This window comes from Medicago sativa, chromosome 2 (assembly GCF_051527215.1).
Source record: "Medicago sativa cultivar Bolivia chromosome 2, Bolivia_mono, whole genome shotgun sequence".
NCBI lineage: Eukaryota > Viridiplantae > Streptophyta > Magnoliopsida > Fabales > Fabaceae > Medicago > Medicago sativa.
Window position 1 is genome coordinate 35,729,073 of NC_140750.1, and position 9,757 is coordinate 35,738,829.

Sequence of the window (9,757 nt, forward strand, 5' to 3'; positions counted from 1 at the left end):
TAAATTTAAGTCCAAGCATTAGCTCCTATGTCAATGAAACAATTTGTTTCATTCTAAACGTAAGTGGACTTCACTTATAGTTAATCTCCCGCTTCTTTAAAACTCTCTATATTTCAACAAATATGAGATTAATCATCAGGTATCATATACTTATGATGCAGAAGTAGAAATTTAACTTTCTATAACTATATGGGTAGATAAGAAGTCTTACTTCTATTTTGACTCTTTCAAAACATTAACGGTTTTTCTCATTCTTAAGAACAATTCTTAATTTTGTACCAATTCAGAAACTCCTTTTTGAAGATTTTGTTCTTCATAAGAACATTTAACAGTATAATAAAATTATATATGCCGAAGAAATTGTAAATACAGAAAATAAAATAAAAATGTATCATGATATAAAAACATAATTAATTAGGTCTTTAATTAAATATGCTCCCACTATTTTACTCAAAACAAATGACCTTCAACATTTGAATCGGAAAATCTCATTGGAAGATTTTCTAGTGGGTTGAAATCCATATTTCACCTTGCTTTAAGTCAACGGGGGCTGTACTCAAAACTCAGTTATTTACGTAGGAACTCCTTCCAATTGTATCTCATACAACTTTCAAATCAATTGAGTGAATAACTCCTTACTCTAATCTATCATATAGATGTTCCCAAACATTGCTTCTAAATTTATTTTAATCTTATTAAAATTAATTTAGTTAAGTTAAACCCAAAAGAATAACACTTGGGTAAATTGGATTACCGCACCGCAACTTACTAGTATAAAATATGCGCTTCACGGAGGCAAAACCCACATATTCGATATTAGTCTTGAAGGGTGTTAAACTTTTGGAAATCATTAAACTTAATATTTCATTTGAAGTAAATATATATTTTAATCTTATTAAAATAATCTAGCTAAGTTAGATCCAAAAAATAACAATCGGTAAATAGAATTACCGCACCACAACTTACTAGTATAGAAAATGTACTTCGCGGAGGCGAAACCTACACATTTCGATATTAGTCTTGAAGTGTGTTATATTTTTGAAAACAATTTACTTCATATTCTATTTGAAGGATTTTTATTTAGTTTAATCTCACTGACATGTGTATCTCATACACGCGTCTTTAAAGATGCATGACATTCATGCTCATAGAACGCAAGTATATAAAACATTTTAAAACATACATGCTAACATACATCTAAAACATGTTAAGCATACATCACATACATGCGCTAAATAAACATACATTTCATGCATCACATACATAAAATAATAAATTAGGTAGTATGGTTATGACCTCCTAACGCGTAAGAATTAAATAAACTATTTTATTACAATTTTTTGACCCACGAGCAAGCTTCAAAAGTTTCTCCATCGGAATCACCTTTTGCGTTGTCTTTTCTTCAACTTGAGGAATTACAATATTTAACCCTTAAATAAAATAAATAAAATAAACCTCGACACGCAGGTCGTATTTAAATAAAATAAATCACGACACGCAGGCCGTATTTAAATAAAATAAATCACGACACGCAGGCCGTATTTAAATAAAATAAATCATGACACGCAGGTCATATTTAAATAAATGAACAAACGCCAATATAAACTAAGGTCATAACCATATACCATATATTAAATAATAATAACTATTTATTATTATTTTAAACAATTTTAGAATCAATCAAGATTTGGAAATAATATTTTGACCGAGATATATGTCATATAAAACTGATTCATATATATACCCCTTTTGAAACTATTTTCAAAGTTAATCGGGTCATAATAAAAATATGCAAATTTTAGGACCAAATCTAAAAGATCATATCTGATTTTGAAACCTTTTCAAAATCATGATACTTTTAAATTAGAAACAAATTATATTAATATTATGCAAATCTTTTAAATAAATTCAAAATATCATATATGACCTTGAAACTATTTCAAATCATGATCTTTTAAATTTACTCTCAAATTTAGGATCATTTATTACCTTTTCAAACAACTTTTGAAAAACAATCCAAAAGGTAGAATTTTTATTTACTTAATTATAGTAATATTGACACTCAATAATTATTATAATTAAATATGCATTATTTAGGCAACCAATTTGTTTCCAAAATAAATTATGGTGCTAAAATTATGCAAATATTTTATTTCCAAATTCAAAAATCATATCTGATATTGAAACCCTTTCAAAATCATGATCTCTTAATTTTACTACCTCTCTCCAATTGAATAAATTAATTAAACATAAATATTTTTAAGGATTGTTTGTATAGCATGAACAACCGGATCTTTGATGCTTCACCAGATTTGGATATCGAAACTCAATCGCACGAATTGTTCAAAGTCACAACAATCTTCTTGAAAACAATTGATCAACCATAATAATACAACTTTTGTATAGTTAGGCACTCTAATACGACAATCAAACATCAATAGTTTTAACAATTGTTTGTTCAGTAGTTTTAACAATTGTTTGTTCAGTATGGACAACCGGATCTTTGATGCTTCACCAGAATCGAATATCAAATCGGATATCGAAGCTCAATCTCACGAATTGTCTACAAATTTACAATCAATTTCATAAAACCTATTGAACGAATGACATCATCAATATATCACATATAATGATGTTGTATTAGAATCATATATCACATATATGATATTGATCAATCAATTTTAATTAATCCTTTTCAAAATAAAATAAAACTGAAACACTTTTCAAAATCCTAATGTTACTATCTCATAGTGATTCTTATTGAAAGGCTAACATTATGCAATTAAATATATATGCCGTAAAAGGTACTTGATTTTATATTAGATAAAATCAAATCAAATTCATAATGCCTTTTATATTAAAAACCCATCGAGATTTGCAATCAGAAGGATATCAACTAATTGATAAGTTCATAACGAAATACTTTTTTGAAAAGTTTTCCTCTCCTAGGGTTAGTTTCTTCCTCCGATCTCCCCTGAGCCGCCGCTTTGCTTATCTTCGTCCTTATCCTTCTTGGCTCTGACTCTATCCCTTGTGAGTGATTTCAGCTTCATCTGGTACTCTCCAACCTAGATGCTTCTGTTCAATACTATATATATCGTGTTCTATGGCTAATCCCAAAATCACAGCTAACCCTAATTACCTTCTTCATCACAAATTCATCCTATTTCTTCCCGAATTTCTCACCCTCACCGAAATTATGTCTGCTTCCGACCTCAATCTTGAAGGGCTCACCTTGACTGATGAGGGTTTAACCCTTGACCTTGACCCTGTCTCTGCCGAAACACAAATCCTTGATCACTGTCTTGTTGGTCGTGTCCTCACTGATAAGCAGATTCGCTTTGCCTATTTCAAAGAACGCCTGGGCAATTTCTGGCGGCCTGGAAAGCGTGTGTCAATTACACAATCGGGCTAGAATCGCTTCCTGTTCCAGTTCTACCACTGTCTTGATGCTGCGAAGGTCCTTGATGAGGGCCCTTGGTTGTACGACAATTACAATCTGGTAGTTGATCGAATTGTCCCGGGGTGGTGCCGGCAAGTGTGAATTTGAACCACCTTGATATTTGGGTTCAGGTACACCAGTTGCCTTTTGGTATGGTTGAACAGAGAGTGGCGAATGGAATTGGGAGGTTCCTTGGTGAGTTGAAGGAATATGACAAAAGGAACAATCTGCACAGCTCATATATGCAGTTGAAAGTCAGAATTGATGTCACCCAACCTCTGAAAAAGGAGTGGCAGGTGCGAATCAAAGATGGTAGCTTCGCAACAATCAAATTTAAGTATGAGAAACTTGGTATATTTTGTTACTTGTGTGGTCTGCTTGGTCACACAGATAAGAGTTGCCCTCAGTTATTTGACATGGAGGAGGACGATGGTGTTAGGGGCTGGGGTGAAGCTTTGAGGCCTCTTGTTCGACGTATGGGTACTGCCGCTACAAATGTCTGGTTGCAGGACCCGATACCGAATCGAAACTCTCATGCTGCACATAGTACTGGAGTAGGCTCTACTTCTGCGCAGAGTGGTAATTTGGCTGCTGGTTCCTCTGTTATGGTGTCTTTGAAGGGTCGTATGTCTGCAGTGCATCAGGAAATTGATGCTATCAAAACTCAGTTGTTGGTTGCTAATGCTTCTTTGGGTGAGTCTTCTCACATAACTTCATCTTCTCTGCTACCTCTTAATGAAGCACCTTTGTCTCAAATTGTTCTTGGCCTGCCGGCGGTGAGTGGTAATGCTGATGTTAGTGCTCGTGTTCCTGCTGCTGCTGGAAGCTTTGAGGATGGCATACACGGTACTGAATTGAAGAAACGCAAGAGGGCTCTCACTGGAGTGGCTGGGCTAGAGCATTCACCTACTGGAGGAACACAAGCTGCACCCGAGTTTGAGTCTGTTGCTGATGGGGTTATGGGGAATACTCTTGTAGGCAATATTGTTAGTGATGGGGGGGATGTTGTAATGACTGTTAACAATAATCCGTTGTATGATGAAACTGATGTAACAGCAGGTCCTGCTAGTCAGGCCTGCCGAGGTAAATGAGTCTGTTAAGTTGGAACTGCCGGGGTTTAGGTAGCCCGAGTGCAGTTCCTGATCTGAAATACCTTGTACGTCGGTTTAATCCGGCCCTCCTCTTCCTAAGTGAGACCTTAGTTCACAAGAATAAAGTAGAGGATTTGCGTTATGTTCTTGGCTTTGATTTTTGTTTTTCTGTAGATAGTATTGGTAGAAGTGGTGGCCTTGCAATTTATTGGCGTGCTAATTTTAATTGTCAAATTGTAAATTATTCTCAAAATCACATTACTGTTGCGGTGACTGATGCTACGCATGGTACTTGGAGTCTCATCGGCTACTACGGGTACCCCGCGGGGGGACGTAGGCGTGCGGCGTGGGACTTTCTTCGTCATTTAGCTAGTCAAATTAATGGTCCATGGTGTATTTTCGGTGACTTTAATGACATAATGGATCCTAGTGAGAAGCAGGGTAGAAATTGCAGGTCTAATTGGTTGATCAATGGGTTCCGTCAATCAGTAATTGACTCCGGCCTCTCTGATGTGCCTGTTGAGGGATACCCGTACACTTGGTTCAAGAGCCTAGGTACTCCTCGGGCTGTTGAGGAGTGATTAGATCGTGCACTTGCAAACAATGCTTGGTTCTCTTTATTTCCAGCAGCAGCACTTGAAAACTTAGTTGCCCCAGCTTCGGATCATTATCCCATTTTACTGGATTGTCAGCCTGTCGCGCGTCCTTTGATGTTTAGGCGTAAATTAAGGTTTGAAAATGCTTGGAAAGTGGAACCTGGTTTTGATGATATGGTTCACACTAGTTGGAACATGGCTACAGGTGATTCGGTTCTTCCAAGGCTTAATAGATGTGCTGAAGACATGCAGGTATGGAGTAGAGAGAATTGTAATAAGTTGAAGCATGATATTAAGGACTGTAACCGTAGGTTGAATTCTATCCGCAATCATCATTCTGGAGAGACTCAGACACAGATGGCTCACCTTCGCAAGCGTATGACAAGACTTCTCACTCAATATGATATGTATTGGCGGCAACGAGCCAAGGCGCATTGGTACAAAGATGGTGATCGCAATACAAAATTCTTTCATGCGTCCGCTACAGCAAGGAAAAAGGTGAATAACATATCCTCTCTTGCAGACGGGAACGGCAATAAAATATCTGATAACCAAGGTATGAGTTCTATAGCCAAACAGTACTTCTTAGAATTATTTCAGCAACAACATAGTGTCACTGCCCCGGTCATTGATGTTATTCGCCGGTCTGTTTCGTCTGAAGATAATCTCTTACTTACGGCCCCATTTTCTAAGGAAGAGTTTCGTACTGCCATGTTCTCGATGCACCCTGACAAATGTCCTGGACCTGACGGTTATAACCCGGAATTTTATCAGCATTTTTGGCAATTATGTAGTGATGATATTTTCAAAGAGTGTTGTTCCTGGTTGGAAAACGGTCATTTCCCCGCTGATCTTAATATGACTAACATAGCGCTTATTCCCAAAGGCACGGTCCAGACCACAATCAAAGATTGACGCCCTATAGCGTTGTGTAATGTGTTGTATAAATTAATCTCTAAAGTGCTTGCTAATCGACTGCAGCATGTTCTTCCGAAGTGCATTTCTGACAATCAGTCTGCTTTTGTTCCTGACCGAGCTATTCTTGACAATGCCATGGTTGCTATCGAAGTAATTCATTGCATGAAAACTAAAGTTAGAAGGAAGGCAGGTAGTGTAGCTCTTAAGCTAGACATCAGTAAGGCGTATGATCGAATGGACTGGAGCTATTTGAGGGCAGTCTTGACAAAGATGGGTTTTAGCGAACGATGGATACAATGGATGTCTATGTGTGTAGAGTCTGTCGATTACTCTGTTTTAGTTAATAATGATGTTGTCGGACCAATCATTCCGGGCAGAGGTCTCCGACAAGGCGATCCTCTATCGCCTTATTTATTTATATTATGTGCTGAAGGTTTGTCATCTCCCATCCGTGATGCGGAAGAGCGCAACGCAATATCTGGTATTTCCATATGCAGGGGAGCACCTTCTGTTTCACATTTGTTGTTCGCCGATGATTGCTTTCTCTTCTTCAAGGCAGATGAAGCTCAAGCACAAATTATGAAGAATATTCTGGTAACTTATGAGGCAGCTTCAGGGCAAGCTATCAGCCTACCTAAGTCGGAAATTTATTGTAGTCGAAATGTTTCTGATGTGTTGAAAGCTTCCATTACACATATTCTCGGCGTTTGCGCTTGTCTGGGAATTGGTAAATATCTGGGGTTATCGTCAATGGTTGGACGAGATAGGGCTTCAACATTCTCTTACATCAAAGACCGAGTGTTGCAGCGTATCAGTTCATGGAGTAGTAAGTGCTTATCGAAAGCGGGTCGCGAAGTTATGATCAAATCTGTGTTACAAGCGATCCCCTCATATGTCATGAGTATTTTCCTGTTACCTTCGTCACTTCTCACAACCATAGAGAGAATGATGAATTCCTTTTGGTGGGGCCATGGTGGTGGGTTTAATAGGGGCATTCATTGGCTGTCGTGGGAAAAGCTATCAATGCATAAGGTTTATGGTGGAATGGGTTTTAAAGATTTGTCGGCATACAACTTGGCTATGCTTGGTAAGCAAGGGTGGAAATTCCAAACGGATCCTGACTCACTGGTTGCTCGTCTCTTTAAGGCCCGTTATTTTCCAACTTAGAGTTATCTCACTGCTCGCCTGGGACATAATCCAAGCTATGTTTGGCGCAGTATTCTTCAAGCTCGCTTTATTGTCCGTGGAGGAGCCAGATGGCGGATAGGTACAGGTACTAGCATTCCTATTTTGGATGAACCATGGCTTAAAGATGGTCGGTGCATCAGCAGCAATTTACCTGGGGCTGACTTTGTTCGTAACTTCTGTCTTGATAGTTTGATTGACAACGAAACTAAATGTTGGAATACCTCACTTGTTCAGCAGGTTTTCAGCGAAGATATTGCACTTGATATTCTGAACACTCCTTTGGTTGCGCAGGTGACAAGTGATAGGCTGGTTTGGAAGGCAGAACATAATGGAATTTATTCGGTGAAGAGTGCGTATCGTCTTTGTGTTGAGGACCTTGTCGACACTACGCACCTACGTAGACCGGGCTTTTGGACGGGTATTTGGAAGTTGAAGGTACCTCCCAAGATTAAGAACCTAATTTGGCGAATCTGTCGTGGTGTTTTGCCCACTAGAATTCGGCTGCAAGATAAAGGGGTCCAATGCCCGACCTATTGTGTTAGCTGCGAGCATCATGACGAAGATCTTGAGCATGTTTTCTTTCATTGCTCATTTGCTATTCAAGTCTGGAATCAAGCTGGGCTATGGCAAGCAGTGCAGCAAGCGGTTCAGTCTACTACATCAGCAGCTAAAGCAATTTTTCTCCTTCTGCAACAGCTGCATTCAGAACTACGACACAGATTGGCAGCTATCATTTGGAGTCTTTGGAAGCACCGTAACTTAAAATTATGGCAGCATGAAAATGAATTATGTGCACACGTTGTTGACCGTGCTAGACACGTTATGGACGAATGGTTGGAGATTCATTCTGATCCGAGACAGCAGCATGGTTCAGCATCTGCTGCTGCTGTTCTGCACTCGAATTATCCGAGACAGCAGCATGGTTCAACATCTGCTGCTGCTGCTCTGCGCTCTAATACGGCTGGTCAGGAGCTGTTGCATGAACCAGCTGTTCCAGCTGTGATACGGTGGCAGAGACCTGATCCGGAGCGCATAAAATGCAACATAGACACTTCATTTTCTACTGAACGCAATCGTGTCGGGATTGGACTATGTTTACGGGACGAGGATGGTGCTTATATGTTAGCAAAGACCATGAGCATCTCGCCCTTGGTTGCTGTCAACGTAGGGGAAGCACTAGCTCTTTTTCATGCTTTAGAATGGATGTGTGACATGCGTTTTGACAACGTGGATTTTGTAGTCGACTCAAAAATTACAGTAGATGCTATCTTATCGAACAGAGTGGATGTTACTGAGTTCGGCCAAATAATTGCAGCATGTCCGAATACTTTGTCCTCCTCTTTCACAAACTCTAGGGTGGAGTTTAATCGGCGACAAGCTAACGTGGTAGCACATGCTCTTGCTCGTGAAGCCACTGATTCCGCTAGTCCAATTGTTCATTTTGATTTACCCGATTGTATTGCTACTCTTATTATGAATGAAATGCTATGAGCACCTTTATGTCAAAAAAAAAAATCTAATTGATATTCAAAACAAAATACTAGCTTGTTGTAATCGCATCAACCATTCAAAATTCATTAATTTTAATCGACGCTTATACGATTTCAATTATAGGAAAAATTATTACGCATGACTAAACAACTTTAATCATACAAAGCATTGAAGTATGAACAGATCATATTTATTCCACGGAATCATATTCCATCAAACCAATCGATGCATATAACGTTGATTATATCATGATATAATCAATTTGAATTAATGATTGTTATACCCTAATTTTGGACCTAAAAATACTTGTTCAATTCTTCTTTTCTTGCATTATAAGTCATCTGATATGTCTCTGATCAATTGCATCTTTCTCTGCATTTTATTTCAATGTTATTTGCAAAATTTACATGCAAGGGTATTTTAGTCATTTCCTATGTCAAATGTCTCTCAGTCTTTCAAAATTTTGTTTGAGTCTTTTCAAGTAGTTTGAATAAGTCTTTGTTTCATTCTATGTCGAAACCCTTGCCAAAAATTGCATTTGAAGCCATTTTGAGTCAGTTTTGCCCCTAGGGGCATTTTGGTCTTTTCATGTGTCAAAACCCTGTTTAAATCCTAAAAAATTGTCTCTGAGTCTTTTAATTTTGCTTGTATGAGTCTTTGATTCAATTTCTGTTAAAAATCCATTTTTAAATTGCATCTGAGTCATTTTTAGTCGTTTTAAGCCCTAGGGGCATTTTGGTCATTTCACACGAAATTTCGGCAGAGAGAGGTTACTTTAAAGTACCTCATTTAGGCCATTGGTTCGTTTTAGTCCGTTTTGTCAATTTTAATCGTTTCACTTTACGTTATTTGCCGGTTACCAATTTTAATTCATTTTATTTTATTTTTAAGTCCTAAATTTCTAAAATTTGCATTTTTAGTCCTTTGTCCAAGTCATTAGTCCAGATGCCACATGTCAGTCTTTTACTTGTCCAAGAGTTAGTTATACCACATGTCATTTTTATATTGGTCCAGGAATTTACACATCAGCT

At 37.9% G+C, this 9,757-nt stretch overlaps 1 protein-coding gene across 1 annotated transcript; it reads left to right on the forward strand.

The window, feature by feature from the left end:
• Positions 1-3,106: 3,106 nt before the first annotated feature.
• On the forward strand, positions 3,107-8,726 carry LOC146946570 (uncharacterized). The gene is made up of 6 exons (XM_085748252.1): positions 3,107-3,391; positions 3,574-4,525; positions 4,708-5,088; positions 5,161-6,020; positions 6,111-7,144; positions 7,265-8,726. The coding sequence occupies exons 1-6, from the start codon at positions 3,107-3,109 to the stop codon at positions 8,724-8,726; spliced, it is 4,974 nt and encodes a 1,657-aa protein (XP_085604378.1).
• The last annotated feature ends 1,031 nt before the right edge of the window (positions 8,727-9,757 follow it).